The 16,934-nt window shown below is 31.8% G+C and overlaps 1 protein-coding gene across 3 annotated transcripts; it reads right to left on the bottom strand.

Annotated features, from left to right (window-relative positions):
- LOC134718620 (zinc finger protein 808-like) lies at positions 1 to 16,551 on the bottom strand. Of its 3 annotated transcripts, XM_063581261.1 has the most exons (5): positions 16,284 to 16,417; positions 3,739 to 6,088; positions 2,607 to 2,922; positions 1,316 to 2,029; positions 1 to 1,276 (listed from the first exon to the last, which is right to left on the bottom strand). In XM_063581261.1, exons 2-5 carry the CDS (start codon positions 6,073 to 6,075, stop codon positions 1,110 to 1,112), a joined length of 3,534 nt encoding a protein of 1,177 aa, XP_063437331.1. In that variant the 5' UTR covers positions 6,076 to 6,088; positions 16,284 to 16,417; the 3' UTR covers positions 1 to 1,109. The 3 variants fall into 3 exon arrangements, with proteins under 3 accessions (XP_063437331.1, XP_063437330.1, XP_063437328.1); XM_063581260.1 differs by lacking the exon at positions 16,284 to 16,417 and adding an exon at positions 16,432 to 16,551 and having other exon boundaries at positions 1 to 2,029; XM_063581258.1 differs by having other exon boundaries at positions 1 to 2,029.
- Positions 16,552 to 16,934: the final 383 nt, after the last annotated feature.

The raw sequence follows: 16,934 nt of genomic DNA, 5'->3' as shown, positions 1-16,934 counted from the left end.
GAGAAGCTTAATATTCCCTTATGAACACTACGTCATTAAAGCATTCTGCTGATTTTAAGGAGTTATCCTCCTTTAGTGCTAGGTACCATATTAGTTGATTGATAATTGAACCCCACCGATAAAAAAGATAAAGGGAAAAGAGAAACTAAACTTCTTGAAAGTTATTTTTTGTTTTATATTTCTAGTCCTAAAATATGATTCCTGGTCAAACCTTCCATTTAACTTTCAATAACATTGACCATAACTGCATCATGTTACATTGCAGTAAGCACTATTAGATTTTCTCCCAAATGTAAAAATAAATTTGTAATAAAGAAAATTCAGTTGTTTTTTTACACTTCTGTACATTTTGATGTATTAACTTGTGAATTATTATAAATGGGCATTATTTTACAATTTACATGTCAACAATTCACAACAATTAATACCATTTTTGTCTGGAATGAAAATAATATACAATAGTGTTAATGTTTGCATGATACAGGCAAACAGATCAAACCAAAATAGTATACATGTATGTCGCGCAATATATTGTCATAAGTAACAATCAGGCAAAATTGACAAAAAAAAATTTTTTTTCCATCTCCTGGCAGAGAAAAAAAGATAGGCAGACATTTTTGTTGGACTTTGTAGCTGCTTTATTGAATGCAGGCAAAAATAGTTTACACAGAAAATAGATTTTTTTGTAGGCATAAACATATATTGGAAGCAATTATCTCAAAATTGGATTTAAATCTAATTATAAATAACGTTAACATTCTCAATGAGTACGCTGCGAAAAAAATTAATCTATCTGCACTTTACATATGGTTTTAAGGCCAAATAAAATAGTATATGTGTGGTTCCAGTTACATCTGAAAAAAGTTAGGGTTGGTACACAAAGAAGGTAGGGATTTTTTTTTATATTTTATGTTTTTTTTTACATTGAGTCTATGGGAGCATCATTCTGACTTTAACCATGTTAACAGTGCTTAATGAAAAAATGACAATAAAATCTTTAGGGTAGGCTAATTTCAAGATGAAAAAGTGGGGAAGGTAGGGTCACTGGAACCACACATATATTTGTATTTGGCCTAAGAAAACTAAATATAAATTGAGCACTATAATGACTATATATAAGAATGATCCTCGTCAATGTACTGACTACTGTCTGTAGACAATGCAACCATGGCGATAGCTGCATTGTTATCATTGTCTGTTGTGTCGTGCAATGAATCTATTGTTATTGAATCTGAAGTGTTCGTCTCCGAGGAAATTGTTGTCATGGTGATTGTACCTGTCGTGTCTGAGGGATCTGTTGTCATGGTGATTGTACCTGTCGTGTCTGAGGGATCTGTTGTAACCATGTGTTGTGTGATATAAACTGGTACCCCTTCAGAACTCCTGTCTTCACTAGATTTAACTATCTGACATTGATAAACATTCTCCTCGCCAGAGTTCATATCCTGCGGAATTTGTATAATGACCTCTTGACCTTGGCTGTCGTTCATAACAAATGGAATGTTTCCACTGGATAATTCAATGACTTCTTGACCTGCACTGCCTCCAATATGGAAATTTTGTGAAACTTCTTCAACTAATGATGGTGCATTGACTTCGGCTTCTGACTGATTGTTTCCTTCTAAACGGGCCTCAGGCGAAACAGTCTCCAAAGTACTTATATCTATCTCAACAGGCACAACTTCTTCTTCATTCGGCACTGCATCTCCTGTGGAAATATTAGCCTCATTTTCAATTATCTTTGACACTTCTGCTGAATCATCATGGCTGCCATTATGTTCTGTGTCATCTGAGTGATTTTCATTAACATGTAATTCTAACTCATCAAGCGACATGAAAGCTTCATAACATTTTCGGCATTCATAGACCATCAACATATCGTCATCTTCCATTGATTCATCCTGACTTTCTCCCTCTGTTTTCTTACGATGGATAAGCTGATGTCGTAGAAGATTGAAGCGTTTATTGAAATATTTCTTACATCCAGGTTCATCACATTCATGTATTGTAGGGGTGATGGGTTCGCCACCTAAAAAATTGAAATATTCCATTAAATATATATAACATTCATGTTCAAGAAAGTGACAATAACAGACAATACACGTGTCAGGGCTAATACTATCTTTATACAAAAACAACACAACCAGTTTGCTGCTTCATGTTTTCCATTCTCATGAATCCTAGCTTTGTCACATCTGAAATAACCTACACAATGGCCTTTATTGTATGTCTCAGACAAATTTTGCATTAAACCTTACATGCCTTACTTTGATACAAATAACTATACCGTGACTGGTTTTATTTATGCCTCTGTGTTTCCTCATCATGATCATGTATCTTTTTTTTTATGTTATAACCTTTGTTGGCTCCGTGTTGAAGGCTGTACTTTGACCCATTTTCGTGTACATTTACAAATTGTGACTTGGATTGTGAGTTGTCTCATTGGTGCTCATTCCCGATCTTCTTATATCTACTGTAAACGAACTTATTTTAGTGAGCAACTTATGCAAAACGCGAATTGGGGGAGAAAAAGCTAAAAGAGTGATAAGTATTGGCAGTTTATCTGTTGGTTTACAGTATGATATGCTTTAACTGATTTAACTTACCTTTAGTATCATGTTTAATGAGTCTGTGGGTCTCAAGATGGTTTCTCTGTTTGAAGACCTTGTTACAGATGTCACATTTATGTATGATTTTGTGAAGTTTTCGATGCCTTTCTAAGTTTTCTTTCCTCTTCACCACCTTAGCACAGATTTCACATTGGTAGATAGGCTTTTCTTTGTCGTCCCCTTTAACACTCTTTGTATGTCGTTTGGATGCATTCTTTAGTACACTGTAACAGCCGGTAAATCTCAAGTTTTCTTGAATCTGTTTCTCAATGTCTCTTATTTCCTCTGCAGTCATGACAACACCTTCACTCTCCTTTTATTTAATAAGAAAAATAAACAATTAATCAATACAGTTACATGTATGTTAATTTATAAACATAAAGTCAAATGAGACCAATATTAAATTGTGTTTGACTAATAAATTTGTACAAAACAGGCAAACCTTGTAACACTCATACCAAAATTGATGAAAAACTGAACAGCTTGTATTTTTATATTGCGATCAAGCTAATTAGTAAATGAGGTAAAAAAAGGACACCTGATGCAGAAAAAAAACCTGTCCTCTTTAGATACTGTAGACTTTGATAAAGTATGAAGTAAAATCTTAGATTTCAATTTTATGTAATTTAATATTTTCATCACTTTAATATTCTGTATGTGTCGGTCATAAGTCTGTAATTCAATGGTTGTTGTCTGTTTCTGAATGTCATATTTTTTGTTTGTTTATTATTTTGTAAATAAGCTATTTGTTTAAATTGTTTTACATTTTTCATTTTCAGGCCTTTAATTGCTGACTAACAATGACTAACTGGCCATGGTATTGGTTTAGCTCATTGTTGAACATGTTGAAGGCCATATACATGTATATATTGATGTATGGTGACATATAAATTTTTACTTAAATTAAGTCAATTGGTTTCTTGTTAAGAGTTGTCTCATTCATGTCATTAGCAATCATACCACATCTTATTTTTGTACATATGTATGAATACAAGGGATACAATTCACTCAAGAGTCTCTAAAAGTCCTTTGTCATGTTTGTCATAAACGCGTAAGTGAGGACCATGGTTATGACTGACAAGATTTGTCTGAAAATAATAAGAAATATGACCTTTATATTTGACATTACCTTATAATTTAGTTCATAATCAGATATATCCATGTTATGTATGTTTTTAATATGACTCTGTAATGCTATAAGGTTGGTGAAATGTCGTCCACAGATGCTACATAAATATCGCCCATCATTAGTAGTTTGTACGATTCCAGTCTTAGTGACATCTGTTGGTCGTTCACCAGGTTTGTCGGGAAGATGTGTTTCCATGTGTTTAACTAGGTCGGCATTCCACGGTAACATTTTCCCGCAATGGCTACAACAATAGAGAGTGTTTTTCTGAGTGGCTGCAACTTCATCGTCTTCTGCCGTGTTCTGGTCTTTCTCAATTTCCCCGTCTGCATCGACCACACCAACTTCTAATACGGACTGTTTTTCGAAATCTTTCGAACTGTCTGTTGACGTATTATCTGGTGTCATTTCAACTGTAGTAAAGGGGACAGTTTCTTTCTCCATTTCATTAGAATTAGAAATATTATTCTCGTCTTCATAGTCCTCTTCAGTATCGTCAACTTCAATTTTGATCATGGTACCCACATATTCTTCTGTATCTTCCTTTACAGTTTCATTCCGTACTGCCATGGCTTTCAGACCATCTTTCTCATGAATTTTACAATGTTTTTCAAAAGTATCGATTCTAAAATAGGTCTGCTTACAAATGTTACAATTGTATAGCCGTGAATTCTCATGTTGTTTTTCATGCTTCTGAAGCCTGAAAGGGTCCCTGTAAGTTTTCGTACAAAACCTACATCTCAGACGAACTATATTTGAATCGTCTTTGGGTTTCAGGAGTTTTTCGACACCATCATGCTTCAAAAGATGTTTCTGCAAACTTAAAACATTCCTAGCTGTAAATGCACAAATTTGACATCGAAGATGATCGTTATTATGTGTTTTCACATGAGCCTTAGCATGATCCCTTCGACTGAATCGTTTGTCACATTTTTCACATCCATAAGGTCTTTCTCCGGTATGCTTACGTCGATGATTCTTCAGTTGTTGTTTCTGGTTAAATCCCATGTGACAGAACTCACATTTAAATGGTTTAATACCCGTGTGGAGCCTCATGTGTATCTTAAGATCGTTACTTTGTGTAAACTTTTTATTACACTGGTTACACTCCCAAGGTTTCTCTTTAGTGTGGACCACCATGTGTCTCTTCAATAAGCCTTTATAATTAAATACTTTATGACATATGTTACAGTTATGTAGTTTTCCATCGAGATGCAGACGTAGATGACGTTCCAGAAAGGACAAATCTTTAAACTGTTTCTCACATAAATCACACCTATATAAAATTTCTGGGACATCGTCTATAGGTTTGTCCAACCCTAACTGACCAATGGTTAGAATCTGAGGGACTGGCTCTGGTTCAATGCTAGCGATTTCAATGGTTGCCGTCTCTACGGAATCATCTTGAGTAGATACAAAGTTAACGACAGGAATTTCGTTTTCGATGTCCTGTTCTGCTTGTTCATGCTGTACAATTTTCATGATGTCATCTTTAAGGTTTTCATCTCCTTCGAAATGATATTTTCTCATATGTCTTTTAAGATGTCCGTTAGCGGTAAAACCTTTCTGACATATCTCACATCGTATATTTGATTCTGTATGTATACGGGAATGCTCTTCCATATGATGTTTTCTCCCAAATCTTTTCCCACAATGTTCACATTCATAATTCTTTTCTCCAGTATGTGTTAGCATGTGCTTTTTGACATTTTGTCGTTGTGTGAACCCCTTACCACACACCTCACATTTGAATGGCCTTGACCCTGTGTGAGATCTCATGTGAGCTGTCAAATCATTGCTCTGTGTGAACCTCTTATGGCATAACGAACATTCATATGGTCTCACACCTGTGTGTATTCTTATGTGACGTTTAAGAATGGATGAATTTGCCAATTCCTTTCCACATATCAGACATTTAAATTTCTTGTTTGCTAGAGCACGGCTGTATTTTTTCATTTCAGTTGTTTGGACACTAACATCTTGATAAACAGGGGAATCCCCATACTTAAAAACTACGGGATTATTATCATCAGTTTCAAATTGTGGCTCAACTTTTGCTTTACTAGGCGTCAACGCTTTATCATTTTGATTAAGCACAACAGTGGGTGTGGCTTTATCACCTTGATTGACAACTACGATTTGTTGACCTGAGGTCGTATTCAGATTAAGAGGGGTTACGCCATTCTGTGTGATGATCACTAAGACATTTGTTAGTTCTTCTCCGTCACCACCTTCTTTCACCTGAGCTAACTGGAACATATTATTTTGCTGTTCTTCTTCACTTTCGCCATCTTTAACTTGAGCTAAATGGAACACCCGACTTCTTTGCTGTTCTGCCATGCTGGTTTACAGCCTGAAAAATAATTAAATAATCTTAATTTTATATAAATAGTCTAAAATACAAATAATTACAAGAAATCAACGAAAATTCTAATACATGTAATACTTTGGTTTCATTTTAATAATAACATACATGTACATTTGCATTAAAATAAAATTTCGCAACATATCAGAACATATAGAAACATGGTAATCATGATAATGCTGAACAAGGAATTCAGCCTTGTGTGTGAAATATAATTTTGTAAGTTACCATTATTCCATCACCGATTTATATATTGTAACATTAAATTACATGTACATTTTTGTATGTTCATTCTGTCTAAGGACTAAGACTTCTTTTAAACTGAGTTTCACTGTGTCAATTGATGTGTTTTTGTTTTTCTACTAGAGGTATAGGGGAGGGTTGAGATCTCAAAATTATGTTTAACCTGTCATATATTTGCCCCGGTCAAAAGTCAAGAGCCTCTGTCCTTTGTTTGTCTTGTATCATTTTTAATTTTAGTTTCTTGTGTATATTTTAGAGTTTAGTATATGACATTCATTATCACTGAACTATAATAATTTTTGTTTAGGGACCAGCTGAAGCACACCTCCAGGTACGGGAGTCTCTTGCTACACTGAAGACTCATTGATGGCTTTTGGCTGTTGTCTGCTCTTTCATGTCTTTGGTCAGGTTGTTGTCTCTTTTAACATATTCCCCATTCCCATTCTCAATTTTAAATAAGAATGACTGCCAATGACTGAGACAATGTTAACTTATAGAATCTACAGTATATCATTTAAGGAATGACTAATATTTTTTCTGTCTATTCGAAATAACATAAAAAATTGGGTGCACACTGTTAAATAACCCGCTACGCACGTTATTCAGTGTGCACCCAATTTTTTATGTTACATGTATTTCTTCATAGACAGAAAAAATATGAAAAACGTTGATGATGTCACGGTCACATGACTTAATTATGTCTATGGGCTCATAACAAAATAACGTCAGCTAATCAGAAGATGTGTAACTTCCAAAATTAAATTATGTATATGTATAATATTTACTTGTCAAATTGAATTTTTAATTTCTTTTAAGGTTCAAGTGGTCTCCCCTTGGGATTTTTCAATTACATGTACAATAATGTATTATAACTTTATTATTAAAAAGAGAATACTTTTTTTTTACCATCCCTAGAACCATTTAAGAAATCTGCAACACATACAATGTACACATGTAGAAATTAAGTATGTAAATTAAATATTGGCTTTTAAAGAAGACCCTGGAACTATCTGTCAGGAAATAAAAGACAAATTTGAGATTAAACTCTTATGAATGCAATAAAGTCAACTATTAAAATATATTGAAAATAAGCTATTTGCCAATTCCCGTAATTGACCCTGTAATTAGAGATCCCTCTTTCAGTTGTCTCACTTATGAGGGACATTAATTCAAGTTTTAAAAAAATTAATAACTAAGGGAGATAATTACTCTGCAATATACCATTTTGTACCTCCAAGATTAATTACTTTTACGAGTTAACATTATACAATGTATAATAAATATTACCTACTTACAGTAAGGAGTACTACATGTAATCTTTACTTACTAGAAGAAGTATTATAAATAAACTTACATAAGTAAATTTGTAGGATACTTATACAAGTGAATTTTATTTACTTGTAAAGGTTAAAAAAAAAATATGGTAGTGATGTCCCTTAGATATTCAGATTTTTTTTTAACTATGTATATTATTTTTTTGTTTGTGAAAAAGTCATCCTCTACTTTTCTTTTTTTTTTTTTTTAACAACATAAATAAATATTTATTTCAAATATTGGCTTGTTACAATATCATTCAGGAGTCCAAGCTCCTCCTGATTTTCCCTGTTACAATCCACTAATCACTCAGGGTAGTGATTAGTTGCAAAATACATATTACAGTTTTACATCATGTATAATATATCAGATAATATCACTTAATCAGATACTATGACTATTCATATGTTTTCTAATAGTTGCTAAAACATTACTTTTAATTTTCAAACATACTCTTCTATTGAACTCATTGAGAAAAATTGAGAAAACATTGACATTTTTTGTCTTTTGATCTGATATGTAGTAGGCTTTGTGAATTGAAAAACCCACAATTGTTAAAAAATAGTTTAAGTCAAAATATTCTTCTTCTGAAGTTTTATATCCAAATACTAAGTGTCTTAGTTTTATCTTAAAAGATATTTTACTGTTCTTTAAAACTTCATTTATTTTATTCCAAAAAAGTTTTAAATACGGACACTGTATAAAGAAGTGATCATAATCTTCTTCTTGTGTACAAAAATTACAAGAACTATTGTTTACAATTTTCCACCTGCATAAAAGTTTCTTTGTAGGTAGAATATGTTGTAGTAATTTCCATCTAAAAATTCTAAGTTTATTTTCTTTTAAGTATCTGAATAAAAATGTATAAAGATAGTTTTGATATAACACATCATCTATATCAAATATACGCAGCCATTTTTTAGGTCCAATAGCTTGTTCAATTTTTTTATTTATCAGAGACTTATATAAAAGTTTATTTGTTAAAGCTTCTAATTTTATAGGTAAACCATCCAATATAAATTGGTTTCTTTTTATATTAACAATACTTTTTATAGAATTTTGCGATTTTAAAATTACTGCCCAGTCTTTTGGTATAGATTTCTTTACTAAATTAATTTCAGCCAACCAGTTTGATTTATTTTTTAGTTTATTTAAAATGATGTCTTGAGAAATACAACCTTTTTCATCTATGATATCATTTACATAAATAAGATCGCTTTTAATCCAATATTTTAAAAATATAGCTTTATTTTCAAATTTAATAAATTTATTGTTCCATAATATTTGTTTTCTTATATCTGTAAATGTTTCTGGTTTTTTAGTTAGACCTCCACCAGTTAATTTCCAACATTTAATAATATCTTTATAAAAATCAGGGATGTTTTCAATGCTTTCGTCTGTCTTATCCCCACTGTTTGTTTGAAACACTAACCAATTTGACCCAAAGTTATAAAAATAGTGTTTAGGTATAATTGTCCACCCTCCTTCACAATCATTTACTAGTCTTTTTACCCACATAGCTTTTAAAGCAGTGAAATAACTTCTGATATCTATCATATTCAAACCCCCCTTTTCATATGGACCAATAATTGAATTTCTTTTTACTTTATCTGGTTTATTATCCCAAATAAATTTAAAGCAACTTTTTTCTATTTCCTTTAAAAATTTCTCTGGAACTCTGCAAGCAGATCCCACAAAAGTAAATATGGGCACAATTAATGTTTTAATTATCAAAATTTTTCCAAAAATAGTAAGATTTCTTTTTCGCCAAGAATAAAATAATTTATTCATCTTTTCAATCTTATTTTCCCAATTTAGTTTTTCACATTCCTCTGGACAATGCCCAAAGTAAATGCCAAGAGTTTTAACTGGTCCATTGCTCCAGTTGATTCCCTCAATTTTGTCTTTACAAGATTTAAGTTTTCCTACCCACAACCCCTCTGTTTTATTTCTATTTAATTTCAGCCCTGAATAAGAACCAAAAATTTCAATTTCATTCATAGCTACTTGAACATCATATTTAGAACAACAAAATAAAGTAGTATCATCTGCCAGTTGCGAAATTTTTATAGTATGATTTTTGCTATCTAATTTGACTCTGATACCTTTGAAATCAGTATTGCTTCTTAATCTTGAAGCCATAATTTCCACAGATAAAACAAATAATAATGCAGATAAAGGACACCCTTGACGTATACCTCTTGTGTTTTTAAAGACTTCAGATATCCAACCATTATTCATTACACATGTTTGAATATCGCTATATAAAGTCTTAACCCATCTTATAAAAGATTCATTAAATCCAAAATGTTTTAAAACTGAAAACATAAAATTCCATTCTAGAGAGTCAAACGCTTTAGAAAAATCAACAAAGACTATAGCCCCCTCAATTTTGTATAAATCAGTAAAATCTATAATATCTTGTATCTGTCTAAGATTAAAACCAATAAATCTATTTTTAACATATCCAGTCTGATCTTCTTTAATCAATTTTGGTAAGATTTTTTTCAATCGTTGTGCTAGAGCGTACGATAGAAGTTTCATGTCAATATTTAAAAGAGAAATAGGACGGTAATTATCTAGTGACAATGGATCACCTTTTTTAAATAAAAGCGTTAATACACTTGTACGCTGTGAATATGTAAGTGTTTGATCTTTGTATCCAATATTAAGAATGTTTACTACTATGAACTTTAAATTTTCCCAAAATTTTCTATAAAATTCAACTGTTAAACCATCTAATCCAGGGGATTTATTAAGTTTCATTTTATAAATAGCATTTGAGCATTCTTCTACTGTAATATCCCCATCGCAAATTGATTTATCATTTTTATCCATTTCTTTATCAAGTTTTGTCTCAAATATATATTTGTCGCTTGCTTTTTTATCAGGGCTTTGCGTCGAGTATAACTTTTTATAATATTCTCTAATATTACAAAGTATATCACTTTGATCCGTTAAAATCTCTCCATTTTCCCCTTTTAATTTATTGATTGACTTTTTTACCTGTCTCTGTTTTTCTAACCCTAAAAAGTACGAGTTATTTTTTTCCCCAAATTCAACCCACTTCTCTCGTGATCTTATTTGAGCACCTTTAGACTTTTGTTCATATATTTTTGCAATATTATTTTCAAGTTCTTCAATATCTTTATCTAAAACGTTATTCTCAGATTCTTGTTCATCTCTTATTTTCAATTTAATTTCTAATTTTTTTTCAAGAGTTCGTAAGTTTTCTCTTGTAAATTTCGCTTTAGATTTACAGTAAGCTATAGTTGCCTCCCTTATCTTTATTTTAAATATATCCCATGCTAAACCAAGGTTTTTTAAATTACGATTACCCATAAAGCAGCTTTCCATTTCTTGATTAACTAATTTTATGTAGTCTTTATCTTCTAATATAGAATTATTCATTTTCCAGTACCCCCTTCCCTTTTCTGATGCACCTGTTCTAAACTTCATAAAAACACTTTGATGATCCGTAGAATCAATAACTGCAGGTTTAATTTTACAACATTCTACTAGTGGTATGAATTCTGAACCTATCAGAATCATATCAATCCTACTTGCCTGTGATTTATCTTTTCTTCGCCAAGTATATTGTTGTATATTTTTATTTGAATATCTCCAAAGGTCTGTTAAGTTATTTGTTTTTATCAAAGATTTTAAACTATTTACTGATTGTACATTTTTTACCTCTGAACGAGCATTTTTCCTGTCTATCGCTTTCATCGTATCATTGAAATCTCCCCCCATTATCGTAATTCCTATCCCTTGTTCTTTTAAGGTATTATTTACTTTTTTGAAAAATATATTTCTATTACTTTTACAATTAGGTGCATATATACACATTAGTGTAAAAACGCTTTCATCAATTTCTACATTTAAAAGAATTGATCGTCCATCTACATCGTTATGTTTATTTATCAACTTATAATTCAGTGACTTTTTAATGAGAATAGCCACACCCCTACTAGAGGTCGTTCCGTGACTGCAAAATATGTCAAAATCTGAATTGTTTCTTATTTCTTTTTCTATGTTTTCATTAAAATGAGTTTCTTGTAGAAAACAGATAGAAGTATTTTGACATTTAATCCATTCAATTACTCTGTCTCTTTTAACTTTATTTTTAGTACCATTTACATTTAAACTACTTAAGTTTATTAGAAATTTAGATGCCATTTCAAAGTATAGTTTCATATATATATAATTGTATTACTTTCTCACAAAACTGTTCATGTCTACAAACAATACAACTAAAACACATGTTTATAACAATCATATAGAAATCAACAATGCATATCACTCTATTTCTATAAACATAAAAAGTACAATTCATCAAGCTACCTAAAATTACAGGTAGCAAATAAAACACGCTACCTGTGAATACGGCATTTAATTTACCGGCCTGATTTGACCTTGTTTTGTAAAAATCAATAGACAATAAAAGTGACACTGAAAAAATCAACATCCACGTGCGATTTGTTACAGCCTTACAATGACTATTTGAATGGATATATCTGTTTGATATGCGTGTCTTATTCACATAATTATGATAATGTGTGTGTATACTTTTATTTGAAAAAGTGGAATGGAAAATGTAAACAAATTTAGTATAATAATGTATGTCAAATTCATCGTTTGCTTTTAAAATTGTGCTGGCTATGCTTACTAAAAAAGTAAACTTTTCGCAAGATATTTTACTTGTATCTATAAGGAAGTGTAAAGGAATATTCAATAGTGCATATCGTGGATTTATTACATGTACCGCAACATTCAAATATGCTTCAAAAATGTATTTTGTTGAACTACAAATACTGTATAATATATATGGATGAATACGCTGACATTGAGGTAAGTATTTATACATTTTAAACAGTGAAAAGTTGAATATTAATATTGTATTCAGTGTTCTACATAATGTCAACAATCGTTCATTTACTATTAATAGCACACAGCTTTTGTATACTTGCGCTAAAAATAGCGCAGATAAAAACCCACTTTCTAGTGTTATGATAATTATATCAATAAATATTCGCTGTTCGATTTTTTTCAGCGATTGACCAATAGTAAACACAATAGTTGTAAATAATATTAAAGCAATAATGCACATCGTGCATATATATACATATATTTCATGAGATACTTCATTGAAATTAAAAACAGTTGGTAATATATTTCTTTTTGACACATACATCTCACACTTTATATATCTTTTGTTATAGCTTAGCAAAGCAGTTAGAATAAAGTTTTTGAGTTTGCATTTATAAAAACATGCACATGAGTTGCATTTGTTACCAATAGTCAACTTCACCATCAACAACATCAACACATTGAAGTTAACTCTTAAAAAGAGCTGAAAGCTTTTTTTTATCTTCATTTTCATTTTTTTGGGGTTTATATTGTATATAAATAAAAAATCATTGTACTATAATATTTACATTAAAATATTTTACATTGTCTATATGACTACAATTATCAAGCTTTGGCCTTTTTGGGGCCATTATTACCAGTAGTCCTGTCATGTAAGTTCTCTGGGGGTGTAGGTGGGGTATGATGTTGAGACAGATTCCTGCGTTGACTTTGTGGTGTGTTCATAAATTTGTCTATATATGATTGTGCTTTGTCAGAACTTGTCTCATTCATACTAGCCTTTCCCTTTCCTGGTTTTGCTGAACTTGTCTTGTTTGCATTGTTTGAATTAGTGTCTGTTGTTTTTGTATGTCTACCTTTTGGTTTGTTTACTACAGTTGTTTTGGGGTTTAGTTTCTCAGCCTGTTCAGTTGACTGAGAATCATCTACTGTAACAGAATCATCAGTGGCCACTATTTGTTCTTCTTTGTTGCCTACTACTTGGAATGCATTAGGACAATCCATCATTTTGTGACCTGGTAATTTGCATTTTCTACACACCCAATCATTTGGGCAGTCATACACAAAATGACCTACTTGCAAGCATTTATAGCATGGTTTTGTATTGCCATCACTATAAGAGCCTCTGTTTTCAAATTCTGGTTGTCCACTGTGCATTACTATGGCCATGTATTTGCCTATTTGTAAACTTCTTGCTATAGGTTTGTCTAATAACTTACTTATAATAATTCTGTCTCCAGTTTGACAGTTAGTGATTTTGCCTTTTACCCTTAACCGTTTTCTATTAAGACTTTGTATGTCACAACCCTGTAATGTAAGGGCTCTATGTATTTGACCATCATCAGCTGAAATCGGCACATTTTTCACTATAATTCTGATGGTATCTGGTTGTAAATTGCCTGGATTTCGGGGATTTTGAGAGTGCAGGGGAACTTGTCTGCCACGCAAGTTCATTCCTGTCACTAACAGAGACAGTTTGTCCTCCTCGTTATCCATGTAGATGCGCCACATATCACGGATTCTCTGAATACCTTTTATCCGTTCAGCTGGAATTTTTGTATCAATGGCGTTGTATATTTCTATGTTCGTAAGCCATAGGGGTCTCGGTGGTTTAACAGAACCAAATACATCAGTATCTGTCAGAAATATGGGTTTAATATAGTCACTTGGATCATATGATTCATCTGTAGTATTATCAGCCCCAACTGTTTTGTTTTGGTTTGTGTTGGTGTTTGTATTTGACAGTACATCAGAATAGGACGCCATATTTGTTTTGTTTTGATTTGAAATATCCACCTCGGGTTCTAACAACTCTTCTTGCATACCTTGCATGTCTTCTATAAGACGCTTAAAACGATCTTTTGACATCTGTTTAACTAATACTTCAATTTCTGGTTCCATCATGTAGTTTAACTTTATGAAAATTATATTTTTTCTGGAGCGGTATCTCACTTAGCCTTAGCCATAAAGGGACATCACTCTCTTCCTCTACTTTTCTTGTATTCTTAAGTTATATATCATTTGAATTTCTTTTTTTCTGCTAGAATTTTAAATTGTCTGCCCTTTGCAGATGTCTTTACTAATCTTTTAAGTGTAATTTCATAGACAATGAATTTGAAAATCCCACTTGTCTGTTATCTGCAGAACACTGCTCATTTACAAGCCTCCAAGGAGAAAATTTTGGAGGCCTTGTGCAAATACTTTAGATCTTTCAATGCGCAATACATTTCTTTTTCAAATTAATGCGATCGATTGGGAAAAAATCATTAAAGGCATGTCTTTACAGTGTACATTTGTAAATTTCAAAACTTGAGAATTTTTGTGGAATTGTAAAAATAATTCACTTATACAAGAGATTTTTTTTTTTAAATTAAGGGGAGATTATTCAAACATAATAATAAACTTATATATATACAAATGCAAGATGACTTGTACAAGTAGTGCCCCTTACTGACTTATAATTATAAGTATAAGTACAAGTGTTTTCCTAAATGTCATGAATGTTGCACATCATAAATTTTAATTTTACTAAAATATAAAAATTAAAATGTGAATTTCTTATTAACAACTTTAACTCATGAGGACATTTACAACAATGTACACGATTAATGAACTGCACTTTTTGTCTTCTGGTTTGTTTTGGGCCAGGTGAGCTAAACATACAAAATACCCTTTCAAGACGTCATAATTTAGGCGCCAAACCTGTTTATAATACATTTGTAAATAAAATTTTTTACTTCTGTATTAAAGTTTAAAAAAAAAGGAAAAAGACTTTTTTATTTCTGAGCTCTGAATTTTCAAACTCCAGGTCCATTCACCCAAAAACATGTTTGCGCCCATTCCAGTCTGCAGTGGCAGCACGGTTAGCCACTAGAACAGTGCCCCAGACTAGTAAAATTTTATTCCAACCGGGAAGTTTTTGCAAAACTTTGTTTGGACCAATAAGAAAAAATATCAGAATATTTGTCTTCGGACTAGTAGTTGAAAAAGTTTTTGATGCAGACTGCCATTTATGTTCATCCCTTTCACTTTTGGCTTTGCATTCTACACGCTTGCGCCCAAAGTCTGTTCAGTGTTCACACCCTTTTTTAATGGTTTTGTCTGTAACAATTTTTTAATCAAGTTTTGACAAGTGGACTGCTATACATGTACATATTTTGTCCTCATTGTCCCAAAATAAAGTGAGACAATGTTGTTATTTTTTTTGGTGTTGAATAAATCATTAGGTATACTATTTTGGAAGATTCTGACATTATATTTTTTTAAATGTCGAATAAATCTTAATCGTGGGTCTCATTGGGGTCTATTAAAGCATGACACTGTATTGCTGATTATTTTTTTGTAAGAGTGACACACGAAAGTCAGATTATTGTGTCGTGAAAATGGGCTAAAGACTAAAGGAAATTAGGTCTAGCACGACCCGGGAAAAGACAAAAATATGACAATTGCTTACATACATAGTGTAAGCGGGATACAGGAATCTGACAATACAGTAAGCACAATCCGGGATTGGAACCCCCAAATGAGACCTCTTAATCATGTTTTCTTGGTAAGTGTATTGCTATATATTTTTTAATGTTTCAAAATAAAGCAGCGATAATTTCTGATGTAGATTTTACTTGTGTTTTAGAACAATTATATAATATATAATCTTATACATTTGTGAGCAATGGGACAAAATTTATACGTAACGGTCGTAAGTCTTAATCCTAACAAACTCGAGGTCTCCTAGGAGAAAAATCCTTTTAAATCTTACAAAAGGCTGAAAAGCACGTGTTAAAGGTAAAATTCTTCCCTGGGCCGAAGGTCGAACTCCCCATTGGACAAATAAAACAAACTGTCATAACTGACGAGTGATTTTTACAGTCTATAAGCCTTTTACTACTTTAAGATGTTTTTCTTACAAAGTAACCAGCACTAGCTACTGGTACGGCTATCGAAACGATGCCAAAATCTGTAAATGGTATCAGTCCGTCACTGGTATCCTTGTCCAATATGGCGGCGAGAAAAAGCGGAAAACTTTTACATCCGGGAACCAGAAATAGATTAACCAAAGTATGAGCTTTTTAAAAAGCTTGTGTGCGGTCTCATTTATTAGCGACTAGAAGAATTTTAGTACATCCCATATGATTTTTGTCTTTTCAAATTTTTTAGCACAGGAATCGGAAGCTGTATCAATAAAATTCTGTAAATGATAAAGTCGATTCATGTGTTCTTAGATATATGTATTTTTTCAAACATTAATTTCATAACAAAATAGTTGAAATAATATGTTTTGGTCTGAAAACTGAGAAAAATCACATATTTACAAAATTGACAGCATGGTGAATTTGACACAAAAAAGCATCAAAATATGATAAAAATTTCGTTTATTAACACATGGGAAGGGTTTTCAATAAAAACGTGA

The sequence above is a fragment of the Mytilus trossulus genome, chromosome 5 (assembly GCF_036588685.1).
Source record: "Mytilus trossulus isolate FHL-02 chromosome 5, PNRI_Mtr1.1.1.hap1, whole genome shotgun sequence".
Taxonomy (NCBI): Eukaryota; Metazoa; Mollusca; class Bivalvia; order Mytilida; family Mytilidae; genus Mytilus; species Mytilus trossulus.
This window is presented reverse-complemented; position numbering and strand designations above follow the sequence as displayed.